This window comes from Chionomys nivalis, chromosome 7, assembly GCF_950005125.1.
Source record: "Chionomys nivalis chromosome 7, mChiNiv1.1, whole genome shotgun sequence".
NCBI lineage: Eukaryota > Metazoa > Chordata > Mammalia > Rodentia > Cricetidae > Chionomys > Chionomys nivalis.
Genome location: NC_080092.1, coordinates 43,292,665 through 43,314,329, shown reverse-complemented (window position 1 = coordinate 43,314,329; position 21,665 = coordinate 43,292,665). Strand labels below are relative to the sequence as shown.

Sequence of the window (21,665 nt, the reverse complement as noted above, 5' to 3'; positions counted from 1 at the left end):
TGCTTCCTCCTCCTGGCTCCTCAGGAGATGCCGACAGCTAAAGACTAGCACCAACCAGTCACCAACAAGGTCTAAATTAAGCACAAAAGCATGGGAACTTAAGACTTTCCCAGGCTGCTCTGCATTTTCTCAAGCGTCTTGACTTAGCAATTGTGGAAGTATGAATATTGGCCATCTACAGCCTTACCCGTAGGTGAAGAGGCTGTCCAGGTGTGTATGGTTTGGGCAGTTGTCCCTGGTCCATAACATGCTACAAATGGAGAGTTTGTGATTATATTCTTGGAGGAATTCCATCCTGCCTCTTTGTCTGTCCCTCTTCCTCCCCCCGCATAGGGTTTCTCTGTGTAGCCTTGCCTGTCCTGGAATCTACTTGTTAGACTAGGCTGGCCTGGAAGAGTGAGGTTTTGAGCTTTGTGCTTATAGAAGGCAGAAATCCACTCTTTGCCCCACAGGGAGCCTCTGGACCAACAGAAAGATCCATTGCCTCGCCAAAGGTTTAGCAGAGAGCATCTGGTCTAATCCCATTGTTTTAGGGTCAAGAACTATTGGGCCTTAGCCTTCTTGGAGCTGCTGGGCCAGTGCAGCCTTTAGTCGTGGTCTCTTGTTTCCCACCTTCTTCTCCTGGCTCTCCATCACGCCATCTGGCATGCCTTTTTACATGATTTTAATAACACTGCCCATGATTTGGTTATTTGCAAAACTACTCTTGAATCTAGGGAGGTAGATAGGCCTGAGATAAAAGAATTTGTTTCTTGTTGAGGCTTGTTTATGGGGCCCTTTTGTGCAGGGGTCAGGGTGTTTTATCCTTTACTCCAGTGGGAGGCACAGCTCATCATATTCATCCTCTGGATCAACAGCAACAACTCCAGCCAGGTCTCTGGACCCAGTTCATGATTGTGTAAGTTCTGTCCACTAAGCTCTCTTCCTAAAGGCTAAACAGAGCCTGCTATTGAAGAGAAAAAAAAAAGCCTTCATGTATATGTTTGTTTTGGATTTCTGTTTTTTGAAGAGTTATGGACATGGAAATCACAGGAGGCAGTGTGGTGCCTGTCTGCTCTTTTTGTTAGATCCTCAGGGATGCTGTCTGGTTCTTGTGGGAGGACCTCCTGCCTGCCTGAAGTATGATGCTGAGCCACATGGGGCTTGGGTCTTCCTGCTCAGTCAGCCCTCCGTGTTGGTGTAGGTGGACTGATACCCTTTGGTTCTATGAAGGGAAATTTAGAACGCTGCCCCACCATCGACCAGCCCAGACATATCTGTCCTCCCCCTGGACCTTTTAAATTTAGGAATGTAAAGGTTTCCTGAAGCCCACCTTCATACCATGGATGTAACATTTGACCTTTTTAACAAGGAAATTACTAGAATGAAGGTGGGTAGGTTCTTTTAGGGAAGAGGATATTTCTTTGGGGCTGAATTCCACTGTTTTTTCGTGTTGTGAGAGGAATAAAGAACTTTCCCTTTTTTACTTGTTTCTTCTGTGTGAGCAGCAGTTTATGAGGCTTTAAGTTAAAGCTAGCCTGGCTGAGGCAGAGCCACAATAGCTCTTTCTCTTCAGACTAAAATGATCACTGTTGAAAAGAATGTGGCACTGTCCATATTGTTCTGACTGGGCTGTTGTCCTCTGGAGGGCTTGCTTGGCTCCGTCACATGAGCTGTGTGGTCTCAGCACCCTCCTTGTAGGGACACCATGGTACTTGTCTCTGAAGAAGACATAGGTTTTTCCTCTTATGGACTTCCTGTACAGGAGATAGCCAGTTAATTAAGGATCACCAGTTACACCTCTTTCCTGTTTCTGTACTCACATGGCCATCGGCACACTGTCTTCCCTTCAGTGTGCCTTCTGCTCCCCAGCTTCTGCTTTAAGATTTTGAATAGGTTTCCAGGAACTTCTGGAAAATAGGCTATGTGGACCACATTGCCATGATACTGGTGGAAATGTAGGCATACCCACTTCACAGGCTGTCAGATGCTTTTAGAGAGATGAAGTATGTGTAAAGTCACAGAAGGCTGCTAAGCCCCAGTTTGAATTTTCATCTGAGGCAAGGATTCTCAATCTAGAAATGAGATTGTGCCTGGATTGCCAGGGTCATTGTGGAATGTGTGCCTGCTAGGTTTGGGGAGGGAGTGTTGACAGATAGGTGTTAAGTGTGTCCCTCAGTAGGTATGGGTTCTTGATAATAGTAACCCACAGAGCTGCTTTGGTGTCAACTGATGGTAGAGAGTCTCGGGACTGTTTTTATCTATTTATTTAATGTTATGCGTGTTTTGCCTGCATGCACGTATGGCGTCCATGGAGGCCAGAGGGGATATGTAAGTCCCTAGAATTGGAGCTACACACAGGTGGTTTTGGGCTACCTTATGTGTGCTGGGGCTCTGGAACAGCTAGCATTCTTAACTGCTAAGCCATCACTCCAGCCCCTATTTTTGACAGGTCCCTTGCTAGAGCTAAGCAGTTCTAGGTTGGAAGGCGTTTCCTTACCCAGCTGCACAAATATGCACGTTTTTTTGTTTGTTTGTGTTTTTTTTTTTTTTTTTTTTTTTTTTTTTAGTTTTCGAGACAGGGTTTCTCTGTAGCTTTTGGTTCCTGGAACTAGCTTTTGTAGACCAGTCTGACCTCAAACTCACAGATCTGCTTGCCTCTGCCTCCTGAGTGCTGGGATTAAAGGCGTGCACCACCACTGCCCGGCTCAATATGCACGTTTTTATGGGATTATTTTTGCTTCCAGATACATCATTCTAACCTTGGAGTTTTTAATTCAGTTTTTTTTTTTTAAACTCCCACTGTCACTTGAATTCTGACTAGTTTTCAAACACGTCAGACTCTGCCTTCCCAGTCTTCACAGATGTGATATAGTGATTATTTTGTTTCCTGTCAGGCCATTTGCAAGAGTAGGTAGCCCCCACTTTTGTTGGCTGTGCTGCATTCTTGGGGAGTACCAAGTTCTCTTGATGTCAGCCCGGGATTAGGGGCTGAGAGTCCAGCGTGGCTCTAAGTGAGGCTTCTATTTGCGGCCTCACTCAGGCTTTCCCTTTGTGTGTTCTCAGGTTTGCTTACAGTGTGCCCCACTGTAGAGTACAAAGTACTTCTGGTGCAGCTGAGCAGTCAGGGCACTGCAGACCCAGGGATTCACATGACGTCTTGACTTGTGCCCTCCTTTCCTTAAAGAATAATGACATTTGTTTAAGCCTCTAAAATTTGCTTTCCTTTGATTTGACACATACAAGAAACAAACAAAAAAAGTGCTTTTGCGAATTTCTTAGATATTGACTCAGTATTTAAAAAATAAAGAACAGCAATGCCTCCTTGTTTTCTCTTGTGTCTTCTGTCTTTGATAGCCTCTGGTTCTGGCCTTGTCATGGCTTCCAGACGTTTAGTACCATTCTTGGTTTTCTACTAGTTTGAAGTCCTATTCAGAGATCTCTAGGTAGTTCATTCTGGTTTCCAGTGCTCTGATTGGCCCCACCTCTGTCCCTGTCCTCCTTCTGTCTACTTCCCAAAGAAGACTGATTGATAACTTTCCAAGGTAGTTGGGGATGCTTGCTTCACATGTAAAGCTTGCATATTTCAGTTCCAGGCTAGAAAGTATTAATCAGCCAAGTGTGATAGCATATGTAATTTGGGAGGCTGAGGCAGGGGAATTGTGAACTTGAGAACAATTTGGACTTAACAAGATTGCCTGTCAGGGGAATTGTGAACTTGAGAACAATTTGGACTTAACAAGATTGCCTGTCTGTGTAGAAAAGGGTATACGTACCCTTCTGTTACTTACAAGATAGTGCTGGAGCCTTTAAAACTCCCATAGTCTGAACGCTTTTTTTTCCCTTTTTGTTTTCCTTCCTCAAATAGTTTAAATCTTATTATGTAGCCAAGGCTGGTCTCAGACACTCAGATCTCTGCTTCTTAGCTTCCTTAGTAACTTCAGTTCCATTTTTCCCCATGCCCCCATTTCTTTCTTTGTATTGAATGAGAGATAGAACCCAGGGTGGGTTAAATAACCTGTGCCACTGAACTTTAGCCTCAGGCCTGACGTTCGTACTGTTTATGGTATGACTCTCCAGAACAGTTGGTGAGTTCAGCTTTATTGTGGGTTGGAATTTTATCCATTTGGTTTGGTTATAACTGGTTATTTCACATGCTTGAGAAACTTCTTTAAAGATTTATTTGTTACTTAATGTTTTTTGAAATAGGGTCTCACTATTCAGCTCTGACTGTCCTGGGAGTCACTCTGTAGACCAAACTGGCTTCTAGCTCAAAAATTTGCCTGCCTCTGCCTCCCCAAGTGCTGGTTTTAAAGGTGTAAGCTGCTGCCACCTAACTTAAAGATTTACTTTTATTTTTTATTGTTTTGCCCATGTGTGTGTGTATGTTTGTATGTATGGGGACACACACACACACGTCTGGTACCTACAGAGACTAGAAGAGGCCTTCAGGTTCCCTGGGTTGTCATGTGGATCCTGGAAATTAAACCTGGTTCTCTAAGATAGGCTAGGCATGTTTGCTGGGTCCCAAATCGAGTGGCACACCTCAGAGTTCCGGACATTAAGTATATCTGAACAGGACTACTGACTTTGACACAGCTGGTTAAGCTGAGAAATGCTCATTGAAAATCAGGGGTTTCTTTTTTCCTTTTGTGAGGATTATCCTTCTTTTGCAATTTTTCACATTGTGAGTGAAAGACCTAATTAAATCAAATGTACAGTCACTCTGATTTTATAGTCACAGAGATTTTATCTGTCTTCTGATAAATTTTAGTGATTCATGTGAATTGACCAGATGGTAGAGAGGCAGAACATGCCAGCTGTCAGAAAAAGCCTGTGCTGTGGCCTCAGGCAGAGACAGACTCCTCAGCATATTTGAGTGAGCAGAGAAGGCACCTGAAGCTTTGAGTTGTTTTCTTCTTACTCCATGTTGCTGTATGCTCTGTGTCTCCTTTTCGTTTGCCTATTTTTGATGTACCCATTGCCTGCTTGAGTCTTGGAGAAGGAAGCTAGGAATGTCTGGTGTTTCTCTGACAGAAACACCACAGCAATCCAGGGAGAGGAAGGTCCATGCAGATGCCAGGCTCTGGGCTGCATGAGGATGTGTAGGGAGGAAGGTCCTAGTCTGTTGCAGTAGGCAGCCAACTGTAAGTCTCTATAGTGCGTGTTTTACATCTGTAATGGCAAGAACCATCTCTTAGACAACAGGCCACAGGGACTGAGCAACTGTAGCGGGCTGGTTAGAGCCCTTGCTTCCCCTTCAGTTTTCAGTTGTCCTGGGAATCTTCTGGGTTTAGGTTTCTAACAGCCTTAGCTGTCCTGGAACTAGCTCCTATAGACCAGACTGACCTCAAACTCAGAGATCCACCTGCCTTTGCCTCCTGAATGCTGGGATTAAAGGGGGTTTGGGTTTTTTTTTATTTTTATTTTTTAAATCTCACTAATGAGGAAACTATCTCCTGCTTAGTTGTGACCTTGAGGACAGGAATACTGTTTCTAAGTGGTATCATTCATTGTTTATTCCATGTTGGGTGCTAGATGCTGGGTAGTCACTGGGAATGGAATAGACTGTGGTCAATGTATTCTAGGACCAGTGCCTCATGCTGGAGTTGTGGACCTTGCTCTAGCTCTTTCTTGTCTGGAAGAGGAAAGGAGATGAATGTGGTTGGAGCCTGTGACTTTAGCTCTGGGTCTCTGCTTCTCCTCTGAGATGAGGGGTTAGGCTTGACCCTGATCGCGTGCTTGGCTCCTGAAAGCTGGGGTAGGTGGGTGATGTTAGGCAGTGGTGTTGTAGGTCGTTAGCTTTGCTCTGAAGAGCCGTCGGTACTTCATTAATTCGCACTTAGGGTCACAGAGAAATGGTTAAGGAGAATTTTTCAGGCAGTTAGGGGCTTGTGAACCAAAACCCAATTTTAAAGGCATGGACAGGCACTTTAGTCTTAAGATATTCTTGAAATGAAACTTTCTTGCCCCCACATGTAAAAAACTCTCAGGACTGGATGACAGTGCATCTCAGTGGTGAGTTGCGTGTAGCCCAGAGTTCAGTATCCAGCACCAAAGGACATACATCTTCCTCAATACCCTGAGTTTTCTACATTTGGCTTTTGGTTGGTAGTGAACATATAGTCTGCAAAGTAACACTCCACTGAAAGCCTTAAGAGATGGAACAATGAGCCGGGCGGTGGTGGCGCACGCCTTTAATCCCAGCACTCGGGAGGCAGAGGCAGGTGGATCTCTGTGAGTTCGAGACCAGCCTGGTCTACAAGAGCTAGTTCCAGGACAGGCTCCAAAGCCACAGAGAAACCCTGTCTTGAAAAACCAAAAAAAAAAAAAGAGAGAGAGAGAGAGAGAGAGAGAGAGAGAGAGAGAGAGAGAGAGAGAGATGGAACAATGTCACCATGTTTGTTTAAGGTTTAAACTTGAGTTTAAGGTTTATTTAGCATGTGTCATTTAGCTTCGAAAGGAGGATGGATGCATTGCATCCATGGAACTAGGGTGTGTGTTCTCATACATCTTGTGTTGGGCTCTCATCACCAGTGTTCTTATCAAAGCATCGTGTTTCCTTTTTCTTTCTAGGGCATGGCTTGCAGCTTCTGGGACCTGAGGATTTGGAGGAGGAAATGACTGTTGAACATCTTTCTGTTCCCCCTGCATTACGCCACTGAAGCTCTTCCTAGAGTGCAGACTCAGGGGAAAGAAAAGTTTCTCTTGAAGGGCTTTACATTTCTGACAAAAGATAAAAATGACAACTTCATCTATCAGACGGCAGATGAAAAACATTGTGAACAATTACTCAGAGGCTGAAATCAAAGTTCGGGAAGCCACCTCCAATGACCCGTGGGGCCCATCTAGCTCTCTGATGACTGAGATTGCTGACCTGACCTACAATGTAGTGGCTTTTTCAGAGATCATGAGCATGGTTTGGAAGCGACTTAATGACCATGGGAAGAACTGGCGGCATGTGTACAAGGCCCTGACACTGCTGGACTACCTTATCAAAACTGGTTCTGAGCGGGTAGCCCAGCAGTGCCGTGAGAACATCTTTGCCATTCAGACTCTGAAGGACTTCCAGTACATTGACCGTGATGGCAAAGATCAGGGTATCAATGTGCGAGAGAAATCAAAGCAGCTGGTTGCTCTCCTCAAAGATGAGGAGCGATTGAAGACTGAGAGGATCCAGGCTCTCAAAACCAAAGAGCGCATGGCTCAGGTGGCCACTGGCGTGGGCAGCAACCAGATTACCTTCGGCCGTGGCTCCAGCCAGCCCAACCTTTCTACTAGCTACTCGGAGCAGGAGTATGGCAAGGCTGGGGGCTCACCGGCCTCCTACCATGGCTGTGAGTAACTAAAGTACCCCACCTTTGCTCAAGTTCTGAGTGTAGGTGCTGGTGTTGAGAAAGTAGTGGCTGTCACAAGGTTCCATTCTGTCCTCAGTTTTCAGCTTCTGACCACCCAGGTGACAGTTTCTTTGATCTAGATTGAGTTAGTCACAAAGGGGCTTTTTTGGTCCCCAGGCTGCTCTGTGGGTCTTAGGCAAAGTTGTGCCCATGCTTCTTAGGTTCTTGGGAGAAAGTGGGCTCTATGGACAGCCTCACCAGACTTTTTTTTTGGTCTAAGAATGTCTGTCCTCAAAGCAGTTGTCCTGCCCTGACCTGTAGGGAGCCAAATACCTGGTAGCCAGGAGGAAACAAGCTTGCGCTTCTGGATCTTAGACTCAGTGTCTTTTCACTGAGTTGCAGGTCTCTGAAATGGCTTGGTGTTTACCATTATGGTTCATTATTTCAGAGTGTTGAGGATGGATGTCTCTGTTTCACCTATAGAGGAACACTCCATAGCTCAGCATCAGCAAGACATCCTCACGTGTGGAAAAGAGTCTGGAATTTGATTTGGTTGCGTGGCTGGGTCTGCACTGCACAGGACTGATGTATGTTCTGATTGTATGTGATGGATCACTTTGGATCTTTGTCCTACATTCAGAAGAGGTTTCAGGGAGAGGAAATGGTGTTTGGTTTCTGATCCAGCTGGAACTCCTGGGCTCTGCCAGGAAGTGATCCAAGGCACAATGTTTATCCTCTGTTCTTAGGGCTGGTCAGCCACTGAGGACCCTGAACTCGAGAGAAAGGTGGCTCAGGTAGTCCTTGTATGCATAAGCTTTATCTTCTGGCAGCAGAAACAGGTTTCCAAAACAATACCTTTGGGATTAGTATATAATGTCAGCATAACAGAACCTTTTTTGTTTTTGTTTTCTGAGAGTGGGTTTCCCTATGTAGTCAGGCTGACTGCAAACTTGCTGTCTTCCTTCTGCAACCTCCAGAGTGCTGGGTGACAGGTATGTGTTATGTGCATGACTTCTATGGCAGAACACTTTTCGTTCTTAATAGTTTTGCTACTTGCCAGCACTTCCTACTTTTGTATATTAGATTTCAGTCTGATTTTGGACCACTGTTAAAATTTTGAGAAATGTATTATTTGAGAGATTTGCATATCAAAGTCAAGCTTCCTGCCTCTAGGAATTCTAAGTTATTAGATTGGCAGGTTAGCATTTTCTTGTTGTATTTATGGTTATTGTATTTTTTTTTTGAGTTTGAGTTGCTTTCCCTAAGTAATGATGACTTATGAGATCACTTATACCCAAAGATAACCTTAAATCTTCTGAAATCTCCCTAGATTAAGTTCCATCCCAAAGTAAATAAATAACTAAATTTAAAAAGATCAGCCTATTAGAGAAGAATTGTTTTATTTTCCTCAAGAACCTTCCTGTGGAAGATACAAAGTGACTAGAACCACCATAGTTGATGAACAGGTTAGAACAAGGTATAGGAACAAGATGGGAGTGTGGGAGCCTGGTTGCTTCATCAGGTTCTTCTTATGCCCTGCCTGAGCTCCTTAGCCATAGACCTTGCCTGGCTTCTAAGGTTCTGATGCTCTAGCTCTGAATGCTCCTATTTTCTCGACTTTGCTCCTGAGCTGCAATCCAGGGATAGAAGGTGGCAACAGGCTCTTCATTACTTCCAAGCACAGGGAACTGACTGCATGGATAAGGCAGGACCCTGGGTGGCCTTGGCCTATGTCCCCTGTGTGCTGTTGCACAGCTTCTAATGGTGTGTCTCTTTTTGTGTATGTGTGTGTGTGTCCCTGCCCAACAGCACCAGAGGCCTCGCTGTGCCCCCAGCACCGCACAGGGGCCATGCTGGGTCAGAGTGAGGAGCTGCAGCCACTGAGCCAGCGCCACCCCTGCCTGCCGCACCTGGGGCTAGCCTCCCGTCCAAATGGCGACTGGGCCCAGCCCTGCCTCACTTGTGACCGCGCAGCCCGAGGTGGGACAGCGGTTTGCTTTTCTTCCTAGAAATGCCATGCAGCTTGCTGAGGGTGGGACTTGTCGTGCCAGTACAGCCAACTCTCTACCTGTCTCCTGCTGGACCTCCTGTCTAGCTGCTAGTGCCTGGACGCCTTTCTGCCTCTCTTTCCTGGAGCTTGCTGCCCTGTCCTCCCCTACTCACAGTCATATTCCACTTGCTTGAAGGGGAGCTGCTTAGTGGGTAGGCGTGGGCAATGGCCCTATCTTCCCATATCCCTTGTTCTACAGAGGGTGATCTGCTGCCTGCCAGGCCACTGGTGGCAGTAGACCCAGGTGCTTGGCTTTTTGAGATAGAAATGTGTGCTTTCAGTTTCTGAAAGCTAATAGCTGACCCTCGGTGACCACTGGAAGCCATCATTCCCAGTGTAGAAGTAGACATCTTGTAGAGCATCCAGTGGGATTATTTTTGCTTTCCAGTGGACTGTTACCATTGCTGAAATCCCCATTGCCACAATAAACAGAGAGTTAGCTGTACTGTCAATTCTAGGTCACTGTTTTGAAGAGACTGAATTCAATGGGTAACTAAAAATGGGGCTTCTCTTTTGCCTAATTAATAATGCATCCTGGTCAGAGCTACACTGTTGCAGGTTAAACTGAAACAGATTTTCATTGTCTCTCACAAGAAAATGCTCTCAGTCTAATCTCCCTTTGGTCATAAATGGGTTCCCCACTTGAGAAGAAAGCTTTCTCTTCTACTCTTGCCCAAGGGGCACCAACAGCAAGCCTTTGTGCAATGTCCCTGATAAGGTGGCTAGCCTCTATTCAGCCCTGGAGACAGTTCCTGTTCATTCATGCCTCATTAATATTACAGCTTGTTTAACTTGGGTATTTGTGTGATCACTATATTTAGTTCTGGAATATTTTCCATTGTTTCCTGTCTTCTAAGAGTTTGTATGGGGTGGTGGCTTTTTCTGACATTTGAAGAAGTAAGGAGAACCAGCTTTGTACAGTAACTGATGCCAAGGTCAGAAACTTGTTTGGGGGGTTCCAATGACATGGAAGTTGCATACTTGTTTCTTTGCCATCACTCACTTAGGATCTGTTCTGGCAGGTCCTCCTAGAGCTCCACAGAGCTTCCTCTCCTTTTCCTCTGCCCTAGACTGGGACTCAGGTGAGTGTCTGTGAGGGGTTGCACGTAGGGCCCTAAACCCTGCCCTGCAAAGCTGTGCTGATCCACAGTAGGCAGCACAATGGTGCTTGAGGTTAGCTTCTTTTCACAAGCCTATTGTTTTTGATTCCCCTTCTACTCACTGCCATCAAATTTGTAGATAAGACCTTAGAAATCTCTCAAGTTCTGTTCTTTATCTCATCCATGACTTGTGTTCAGTGCTAGCTTCTGTTTGATTTCCTTGACCTCAACCTCTTTATTTCCACCCACCCTTCATATTTATAAACTCTGGTTCTGGGTCCCATAAGTACTGATTCCTTGCAGGATCTTTTCTGATCGTCCCTGACCTTTTGACATTCTTGAGAGGTCCTGGGAGAGTCTAGATGGAGCAAAATGAGTTGACCTGGAGGGATTGTAGGACAGGGCCTTCCTAACTTCAGACAGAAATTCTCAATACTGTCACTGTGCTGACCTTGTCGTAGGTCACATACTTAGCCCAGTGGACTGGCATCTGTATGGAAAAGGCTTTTAGCTTTTGCACAATGAGGAAGGGATCAGTGGTCGGGCCCCTAACCCGAGACATTTGAAAAGGGTTGGGAGAATTCTGCTGGCTGGAGGTAGGCAGATCCTTTCAGGAACATTTCTGCTTTACTAGGCCGGAGATGCTGGGACTGGTAGAGATGAGCCAAGAAGACTAATTGGAGGCCTGAATCACACTGAGGTGGAAAGGAGACAAGCGCAGCTTTGAGGCCTCAGTATCTAGGAAGCGGGGAATAGGATTACGGGTATAGCAGTGCAAGAGTGGGTGGATTACTGGACGGAGAGGCAGTTGGTTCTGTCTGAGCTAGTGCTTCTGCCTGCGCACTATTAGCTTTCCTTGATGCTCATATTCATAAAAAGGCTGTTCCTCAACTAAGGCTGGGCCTCTGCCCGTCTCTGTTGACCACCTTCATCTGCCCAGGTATACAGTTGGTGCTCGAGACTGCTGTGATGTCAACAGAAGCCGAGTAGTCCAGAGGAGTCTCTCAGGCTCAGAAGGTTGGAATTTGCTCCAGATCATAGAGGTGACAGCCATCTTGGATTGGAGTGCAGATGTGAGAAGCCCGCTTGTTGGCCTACCTGAGGCCCTGATCACTGTGTATTGTGGGACTTGCCAAGCTACAACTGTGAAGAGATTGAGCAGGTTGTTGGGGAGTGATGAGAATCTGCATCAATGGGGTGGCCAAGGGGCATGGAAGAAAGAATGAATCCTTTATTGAAGGCCAAGGCCTGGAGAAGGAAGATGGCTGTCGTCTGATCTGATAGTGTCAGCTTAAGGTTAGCCAGTGTTCCTCCTGCCTCCTGTCTCTCCTTCTTGTTCTGGCGCCCAGTCCACTGGTGTCACGGGTTACTTTGCTGATCGCCTGAATCAGCCTCTGGAGCCAGAGCTGCTGCTGAATCCCAATAAAAGCCAGGAAGCAGTTTGTTGGTGCTTGGTTTCTTGAGGAAAGTTGAACTACCAGAGTTCCTGTTCTTTAAAAGGAAGGAAGGGAGGAAGGAGAGGAAAGCAGATGAGGAGGTTGCTGCCTTAGAGTGCTTTGTAGTGTTGATGGTGGGCTTTGTCCTGGCTGGGTGCTGTTACTCCTTATCTCAAAATGACAAGATACCCCTCCTGTCTAGAAGAGGCCTTTAGCACCCCAATTGTGACTTCCTAGGGAAGTTCCAAGGAAATGTCAGGGATTCTTGAGCTTCAGCGATCTGTGCAGACTGCCCTTCTATACCCTGGCAGGCTTACCAGGTGATTATGTCCTTTTCATGTTTTTGCTGGGCTTGTTTCACAGAGGATTTGAGTTGGTTTACAAAACACATACAATGCCACAGGATTAGCCAGATTCTAGAAGGCAGTAAGACAAAGGGAAAACAAGAGCGAGACATACACAGTTCTAGAGACGGGTCCGAATTTCCCTTTGAATGGCCTAGCCTCTGACACCAAATTGGGCAATTTCTCTTTGGTTTCTGAACAAGGGTCAAGGATCCAAAGGAGGTTAAAAAGAAAGCCAGGTGCTTACTGTGCCTATGCGGGTAGGAGGGCAGGGGTTGGGAGTAAGCTGCCCCAGACGCTGCACCACCCAGTGAGAATGACATTCTATAGCTGCCTGTGGCTGTCACCACACAGTTCTGCCAACCCTGGCAAATTGCAGACTGTCTTTTCACTCTCTGGTGGCCTAGCAGGAGTGCAAAGGGAGTCCACAGTCTTTTGAGGTCAGTATGGCCGTTGAGTTTTCCCCACAGCAGATTTTGGATGTGCGTGTGTGTGGGGTGTATGTAAGTCAGGTGGTTAAGGAGACTGGTCAGATCCATTCAGTCAGATACTTCTTGAATGTAAGTAGACCTTAGTTGTTTTTTGGTTTTAATTGGGATATTAGGGGCAGGAAGACCAGGGGTTCAAGGCCATTTTTGGCCACATAGCTAGGTAGAGGTCATCCTGAGCTACGTGAGACCCTGTCTCAAAACCCAAACTCACAAAGGTTGAGTTATGAAGCAGTGTGACTTGTGTTGCTTTTCTTTTCTCTCTTCTCCCTGTTTTTTAAAATGGCTTTTCCCAGCTTTTAAAATGGCTATGCGAAAACTTTGATTTTAACATAGTTTTCCCTTTCCTTTTTGTTTCAGTAGTAAGTTATAAATACTTATTCTACTTTTCAAAGTTCATCAAAAAACTTCCAAAATAGTTCATCTTCATTCTTCAGGGATTATTCATGAACAGGATAGGTCATTATGTTGTATCTTAAATCCCAGTGCTCTCTTGTACTTCTTGTGGGCCTCAAAAGCCCATAGTGTTCTTCTTTTTCAGTGCTGCAGGTATTGTCGCCTCTGGACAGACACAGTAGGGTCTCAGCAGCTTCTTCCTCTGAGTCTCAGGATGGGCAGGACTTGTGGTCCCTATAACCCACATGTGTACAGTGAAAGCAGTAATTGGTGCATGGGCCAAGCTCCCATTAGCTAACCTGAGCTGTCCACACCCACTTCCACAGTCATTCTCCATCTATTTTGTAATCACACACACACTCTTTCCGTCAGAGTTCCCCCATATCCTCTTACATTCCCTTCTACCAAGTCCCCTCTTCTTCCCAACTCTACAGGTCCTACTTCTTGGAGGTGGGACATGACACATTGGGTGATTTTAGTTAGAGCTGTCTGAATGAGCGTGATCTTTTTTAAAAATGTGTGTGCTTTAAATATTTTATACACGTATGTGTATATCTGAGTATATGTATTTGCACCACATTCATGACTGGTGTCAGTATAGGTTAGAAGAGGCATAGTTGGTTGTGAGTCATCACATGGGTGCTGGGAATCAAACCTAGGTCCTGGAAGAGCTGCCTGTGTTTTTAACTGGTGCACTATTTCTTTAGCCCCCAACCCCTACCCCTTTATAAACAGGGTCTCATGTAGCTCAGACAGGCCTCAAACTGAGTGTGTAGTCGAGGGTAACTTTGAACTTCTGATCCTCCTGCCTCTACTCAAGTGCTATAGTCATGCGCCTAGTTTTTGTGGTGACAGGGTTCAAACTGTGAGTTTACTTCACGCCAGGTAAGCTCCCTACCAAACCGAACCCATGTCCAGGAACTTTAAATGTCCCCAATCGTCCCAAAGCCTGGCCCATAATTGACCACACCTCAAGACAGAAACCCTGTCAGTGGTGTGTGTGGATGCTGCCAGGCTACAAAGCAGCTCTGGGCTGGATTTCATGTCTCACTTCACTTGGCTGTATATTTTTTCCCCTGATGGCCTGTGTCGGGGCCATTTGGAGAGTTAGAGACAGCAGGTGGACAGATGTCAAAGCTGTAGACACAAGACTGACTTTGTCTGCCTAAGGATTCCTATTTTAAGCTGGTATGGTAGCATACACCTCTTTTTTTTTTTTTTTTTTTTTTTGGTTTTTCGAGACAGGGTTTCTCTAGCTTTGGAGCCTGTCCTGGAACTCCCTTTGTAGACCAGGCTGGCCTCGAACTCACAGAGATCCGCCTGCCTCTGCCTCCCGAGTGCTGGGATTAAAGGCGTGCGCCACCACCGCCCGGCTTAGTATACACCTTTGATTCCAGTACTTGGGAGGCAGAAGCAGGCACAGGTGGATCTCTCTGAGTTCTGGGACAGCCAAGACTACATAGAGAGTCCTGTCTCAAAACAAAACAAGAAAAGATTCCTCCTGTTTTAGTCACTGTTCCCACCAGGCTAGTTCAGCTATTTTCAGTGACAGGGGGCTGTACCTGAGGGCATTTTGGGAGCCACCAGGTTGTGAAACTCTATCATGACTGGCAGCAAACAGGTCTTTGAACAGAACTGAAGATCAGGGTCCACATCCACCAAGGACAGCCAGCCTGACCATGTGAACAGACCTGAATTCCATCACAGCATTGTGTACTATACGGATAATAGAGAATTATGGACTAACTGTTCATGAGCACATGCCTCGTTTAGAGCGTTTGTTCGTCTGTTCTGTTTTTGTTGTGTTGAAACAGAACAGGCCATACTGACCTGTAACTGAAGCGTAGTCGAGGCTGTCCTTCAGCTGCTCTTCTGCCTCACCCTCCCCACTACCCCACTACTCCCGGTGTTGAGATTATCGGCATGTGATACTATGCAGCACTTCATCTACTCAGTTTTGTTTTTATTGAGACGGGTCTCCAGCAGCCCAGACTGGCGTCTAACTTAAGATGTCGCCATTGCAGGTCTTGGATTCCCAGGGCTTAGAGTACAGGTATATCACCATAGCTGGCTTCATCTGGAGCTCAAGTTGGGAAGAATTCCATGGCTTCCTGTGGGGACCAATTTTCAGAGGCCAGAAAAGAACCTTTGAGTGTTCTGCTGTCCATCACTCTCCAGGTGTCTCCTCTCGAGACAGGTGTCTCATTGAGTCTGAAACTGTGCTGGCAGCCAGCCAGTCAGTGATCCTCTCTCCTCTGCCTCCCCACCTCCAGTGTGGGTTTACCTGAGAGTACAACTACACCATCTCCGTATGCGAATAATGAGGACTTGAACTCAGATCCTCATGTGTGCTCAGCAAGCATTCTTGAGTTCACTGAGCCCATGTCCTAATTCTCAGGGACAGACTTTGAGGGAAGTGTCTACTTTTCTTTGGGTCTCTGTAAGTTGTGAGCCTTCAGATGCTCCGAGTAGGGCCAGGTTAGTTGGTCAGAAGGGCCCATTCAGGCCTGGCTCACAGGAACATCTGTGTTCCCTGTCATGCGCCTGGGCACAAAAGTCTCTTTGTGGGGTTGAGATGCCATCACGAGGCCAGCGTGTCTCTGCTAGAATCGTTTCTCTAAGTAAGCCAAGGCTTGCTGTGCATACTCAGCTGATTGTGCGGATGGATGGTGGCTGTGACTTCTGCCACCTGTGGAACTGAGAGCTGTGCATCCATTTATGAAACCACAGTATCCTTTAATACCCCCTGTCTTGGCGTTCCACAGTGATGTCAAAAGGCGTATCTGTAGTGCTGGCTTTGCACCTTTCTCACTGCCTTGGTAGTGGTCACAGTGGTATGTTCTGTTTGCATTTGAAGCCAGTCTGACCTTAAAGTTGTGTCCAGCAGTCCTGAAAACCTGAGATGCCTCTTTGCTGCGTACAGCAAGTCTGCCTGGAACCCCAACCACTTTTTCCTGTCCCGGTGGATCTCCTGTGACTTGATGGTGCAGGATAAGGCTCATTTTCTGAGCACTCCATGCCAATGTGTCCTTCGTGTTTATTCCTCCGGATTCCCATTTGGTTGTAAACAGGAAATCGGTGCTGTCTCTGATCTCAGCAGGGTTTGTGACCCCCCCCTCCCACTTCACAGTAGGCTCCTGTTATAGCAGTTTGTACAAAGAAGCCACACCAAGTGGGCAGGAATCCCCCAGGTCTGCCCTGCAGAGAGCTTTCCTCTCTGTCTCACTGCCTTTGTTCCCTCCAGGCTGGGTTGGGCAGTAGAGACCTGAGTGTTCTGATTGGTTGATACTAGTGAGGTTGGAAACAAATCAACCAAAAGTGTACTTTTAAAAAGTATATTATTAAATCTCATCATGAAAATGGATTTGGAATTGTTTCATTACCATACACTTGTATTTCTAAAGAGATCCTGTGAAAAGTATAATTGGGATAATGTGTTAGGATGGGACTAGGAAGGACTTTGTCATTACAACTTTTGTTTTGCCTACTCAAGACAGGAGATGTGAGCCAATTGTTTGCTTATAGCACCAGCAACACCACCACCGCAATAAATGATTCCAAATTAAGTCTTCTAATCTGCTGTGGCCTGGACCTGACTGACCATCTAGAAACCATCTTTGTCAAGAGTTATTTCTGATCTCTTAACTTCTGCCAAGAGGCAACTCCTAGGAACCAAGTTTAGGCTAAACATGTAGAAGCAATGTTGCGGTCAGCAGTCTCAGTAGTTACCTTTGCTAGAGTGTGTGAAAGAAGGGAACTATTTATTTTGGGTTTTTTTGACACAGGGTTTCTCTGTAACAGCCTTAGCTGCAAGAAGAAAGTTATTAGTACAGATTAGAACATTTAAGACAGTTGCCCCAAACTATGAAATTGACTTGTTCATCTTTCTGTGTACCAACCCACCTATCTCCATCCATACATATAGCCACTCACTGAATAAATGGTTATTGACCTGAGGGTGAGGACAGACTACTCTGTGGGTCTCAGTGCAGAAGCTATGTAGTTGGCAAGCAGAAGAGGAGAGTGTGCTGAGCTACACAGAAACCCAGAGAAGAGCTAAGCCAGGAACCATCAGATGCAGTGTCTCCCTTAGTAGGTAGGCCTCCATCTGTAGATTTTATGGAAGTTGGGAGGGTGTGCAGTGTGCAAAGGAGGAGCACAGTGTGCAGAGTAGTATACTCTGCAGAGGGTGCGCATTTAGGCTCATGCTCTCTCATACTCAGGTACATCTAATCCTGTTGCATTTCAACTGCTGATGTGAAAATCCTTGGGTTAGTATGAATGTAGACTTCGTGGTTTGGGATCTGTTATCTCACCTAGACTCCGCCATCTCACCCCTTCAATAAAAATAGTCTTTACAGGAGTCCCTTGTCAGTGTTAACTAGCTAGCTACTTGAACAAAACACATCTGTGAACAGTATTACACAAGTACTCAAGGTCTATACAGAACTGTGTGGGCTCCATTTTCTTTTTTTTTTTTTTTTTTTTTTTGGTTTTTCGAGACAGGGTTTCTCTGTGGTTTTGGAGCCTGTCCTGGAACTAGCTCTTGTAGACCAGGCTGGTCTCGAACTCACAGAGATCCGCCTGCCTCTGCCTCCCAAGTGCTGGGATTAAAGGTGTGCGCCACCACCGCCCAGCAGGGCTCCATTTTCTTAAGCATGCTTTCCATATGGTGTTTTGATTGGAGCCGTTGGTCCCTGGGCTCTTTTATACGATTGAAGACTGTTCCAGAACTCTTGTCTCAGGTCTCTGTTTTATTTGGTTCACTTCTCTGGAGCAGAGATCTGCTGTGAAGACTGAGAGATTTGATCCTTCTGAGGCATGACCTACAACCAAGGTTTCATGTGTCTTCTGTGGGCATGCAGCCATGTTTGACTGGCACTTGATTTTAATTCTGAAATACCTTTAGCTAGATTCTATCTGAAATGCCTGTAGCTCTTCCTGGGCTAGGTGGGTTTGAGATGAGAATGGAATATTGTCTTGTGTTAGGATGAGGTGGACAGACTTGTCTTTTCATGTGGTGACTTGCCCCCTTACCCAACAGCTACTTCCCCACGAGTGTCTTCAGAGCTGGAGCAGGCCCGGCCACAGACGAGTGGAGAAGAGGAGCTGCAGCTGCAGCTGGCACTTGCCATGAGCAGAGAGGTGGCAGAACAGGTCAGTGCTTGTCTGGTCATGCCCATGGGGTCCTCACCCTGGTGTTCCTGGGGGGAGGAGTATGGCTCCCAGAGAGGATGACACACACAGCCCTGTCTTTAAGGCACTTACTTGATGAGTTCAGTCTGTGGCCACAGTGTATTCTCATCTCCTAGACCAGGCAGAGCTGTATCTAGGAAAGGTTTTCATGGAAGTCAGTGTCCAGAGAAGCATCTAACCCTGAGTGCCTCCTGGAAGTTCCAGTGGAGACTTACCATCCAGTGACTCCTGAGGGAGCTCTGTGCTTCCTTGAGGTGCCAGCATACAATGGGCAGGGCAGGCCTGGGTCAGGGGCAGGGGGTAGGTGGGGTGGACCTGGTCCCTGCCAAGGCAGAATACCCTGTGGCAGATGTGTGGGAGAAGGCTAGAAGAAGGCTTGAAGGGAAGCTCCAGGAAAGAGTGCATGCGGGCATGGTAGAAGCAGCATAGATTTTTTTTTAAATAGTGTGTGGTGTCAGATGGAACCCAAACCCTTTGTAAGGAAGTGCTCTAATATTGAGCCTGTGTGTGCTTTTGTTCCCCTCTATACCTTGTTTTTAATAAGCATGCATTATTTTAAAATGGAGTAGCGAAAGGGGCAATTCAAACACCTTTAGACAGTGTCCCTTTGCTTTCAGTCATCAGAAAGCGTGCAGACAGCCAGAGGCAGCAAGGTACACCCCTCGTATGGAGAGAAGAATGTTGGGTGTTAAATGTGAACACAGAGAGGTTTGGCCGGCATAGTTGGTATGTCTGTAACAGCAACAATGGGCAGCTTTGGTCATGGCCTCTGCCCCCTGTAGAGAACCTGTAGCCGATAATTAAATCTGCCCTCTGCCTGCGTGGAAGCTCATGGCATCAGGGGATCAAGGTGCCTAGGAGGTCTCACTGCAAGTTTCTGGGATGGGTGGATGGCTTTGCTTTAGCTTTTTAAGCTAAAACCTAAGAGTATATTTTACTCACTTAAATGTTAGGGCAGGTCTGTCTTTTTGCAAGTGACTTTGCCTTAAATATTAGGATGAATTGTTTCTACTAGAAACAATACAGCTGGTCAGTTGTTCAGGGAGTGTCCACTGTGGGGATTGGAATGATGTGTGATTTTTATCTTTCCTGGTTGTCAGATTTGTGTTTTGTAAGGATTCACTGCTTTTACTTTTGTGGATGAATGGTTTGCCTGCATGCATGTATGTGCATCACATGCGTGTCTGTTGGGTCCCTTGGAACTGGAGTTAAAGATGGTTGTGAGCCACCATGTGGGTGCTGAATATTGATCCTGGGTCCTCTGTAGGAGCAAGTGCTCTTAATTGTTGAGCCATCTCTCCAGCCCCTAGAAAAAATTTTAGATAAAGTATTTTGTTTCCCCATTTTGATGGTGCCTGAGTGTTGCTGGTATGACCTCAGGCAGCCTCTGAAGGAGGAACCTCTGGGAATGGAAAGCCATTGTTTCCAGCTGAACTATATTCTCCCTTGAAATGCCACATGATGCAGGGCCTTTCCTGTTGCTGGCCAGTGTGGCCCTGTGCCCTGCTGTGTTGCTGTCAACATTACCCTCAGCCTCAAGCTCCATTGTCCCACTCCAGGAAGAACGCCTCAGGCGGGGTGATGACCTCAGATTGCAGATGGCTCTGGAAGAAAGCCGGAGAGACACAGTTAAAGTTCCAAAAAAGAAAGAGATGAAAGCTTGCTGCAAGGTAAATATATGAAGTTGTTCTAGGGTGATTGTTTCAGGTACCTCTGGACATACAGTAGGTGGGACATGTGGTAGGATGCCAACCTTGACTGTGAACCCGTGGTGTGGTGAACACCAGTGAGAACACAGTTAAAACACACAGCAACCAAGAGAAGACATTTGATGCCACCTGTTAAATAAATGAGAATGGCCGCAGCGGTATGTGTCTCACAGTGGCACTTGGGGACAATCCTTTGCCCAGAGTTTCACCCCCCTGCCCCATCCTCCAACACCTCTACTTTTGCTAGGCTGTGACACCAGAATGTGGCTCTCTTTTGACAAACTTACTACTGTCCAGTCAGAGAGATTGTCCTCAGACCATGATTCTCGTGGCTTCAACTAGCTGTGATGCCACAAGGTCCTAATGACAATGTTGTGGAAACAGGAAGGGTAGGAAGCTGGGGTGGGGAGCGGGTGCCCTCCCTCGGGATGGGCACTGAGTGCTAGTGGTCAGGAAACCAAGGCAGGTGAAAAGGGATGATTATGGGTGATCACAGTCTGGACCATCACCAGCATTATCCTAAGAGAGTTTGGGAACTCTGAGAGCTCTTAAAACTTGTGGGCATATGGCGAACAATAAGTACCTTGGTGTTTGGATCCCTGGCTTCCCTGGGAAGCAGGAACTCTAGTGGAGCCTTGGGGGTTGGAGCAGCTCAGTTTCCAAGTCCTTCAGGACTTCCGCCCAGAAGGCCTGTGTTGTAGTAAGAACTAATATTTATGCTTAGTATGTGAATATTTGCTATGACTGTAACCAAGTGAAACCATTCCTTCTGTTTGTCTTCACAGCCGAGCTCCCACTCACAGCAGACTACTTTGTTGGATTTAATGGATGCTCTCCCCAGCTCATGCCCTGTTACCCAGAAAACTGAACCCTGGGGCCCAGTGGCCTCTGCTAACCAAACCAACCCCTGGAGTGGAACAGCAGCTCCTGCGAACATTTCCGAACCCTGGCCATCATTTGGTAAATAGCTTGTTGTTGGTTTCCTAGGCTTGCCTGCTTGATGGAGAGGTGCTCTCAGTTGTGCTCGCTCTTTCTCTCCCTCCCTCCCTCCCTCCCTCCCTCCCTCCCTCCCTCCCTCCGTCCTTTTCCCTCCCTCCCTCCTTCATTCCTCTCCCTCTCTCTTCTCTGGCTGGGTTCCTGTGGGAGTTCAGGTTGGTCTGATTCTCAGCAGTGACACTGAGCAGAAGCTCATCCTCCTGGGGACAGAGAAGCAGTGTTCATTTGCTGTTTTGACTGATTTTCTGCTTTGGGAGAAGGAAAGCTGGCTTCCTTACTGCCTCATCCTGGCACCAGAAATGACTTGTCCCTGCTCTAGGGCATACTTCAGTTCTTAGACTTGCACCGAGCTCAGCTCAAGTAGTTATAATACACACATAGAGAGGAACCTAAAGTGAGCTGGAAATGAGATATGCTTACCAGCGTCACTAACGAAATTTTGCTTATTAGGAAATGTGAGAGAATTTGTAGTCAGGTTAGAAACAAAAGCATGGCAGAATTGATTTACTACGGTGACATTCCTGGCACATGAAGCTTCTTAATTGCTGGTAGGGAGCTTGACCTTTTAGTCTTTATGCTTCTGGCCTGGTTCTCTGAGCCCTGTTGGACATGCCTGTGATATATATATTTTGTG

The 21,665-nt window shown here is 46.4% G+C and overlaps 1 protein-coding gene across 6 annotated transcripts in view; it reads left to right on the top strand.

Annotated features, from left to right (window-relative positions):
* The window catches only part of Epn2 (epsin 2), a 65,008-nt gene that overhangs the window by 28,543 nt on the left and 14,800 nt on the right, over window positions 1-21,665 (top strand). Inside the window, exons 2-8 of one of the 6 annotated variants that reach the window (XM_057774312.1) lie at window positions 6,556-7,316; window positions 9,126-9,296; window positions 10,389-10,448; window positions 18,175-18,287; window positions 18,944-18,979; window positions 19,886-19,996; window positions 20,821-20,995. In XM_057774312.1, the coding sequence (XP_057630295.1) occupies window positions 6,722-7,316; window positions 9,126-9,296; window positions 10,389-10,448; window positions 18,175-18,287; window positions 18,944-18,979; window positions 19,886-19,996; window positions 20,821-20,995 (1,261 nt within the window). In that variant the 5' untranslated portion in view covers window positions 6,556-6,721. The remainder of the gene's footprint in view (window positions 1-6,555; window positions 7,317-9,125; window positions 9,297-10,388; window positions 10,449-18,174; window positions 18,288-18,943; window positions 18,980-19,885; window positions 19,997-20,820; window positions 20,996-21,665) is intronic. The other 5 variants (XM_057774315.1, XM_057774314.1, XM_057774317.1 and 2 more) reach the window with 5 other exon arrangements.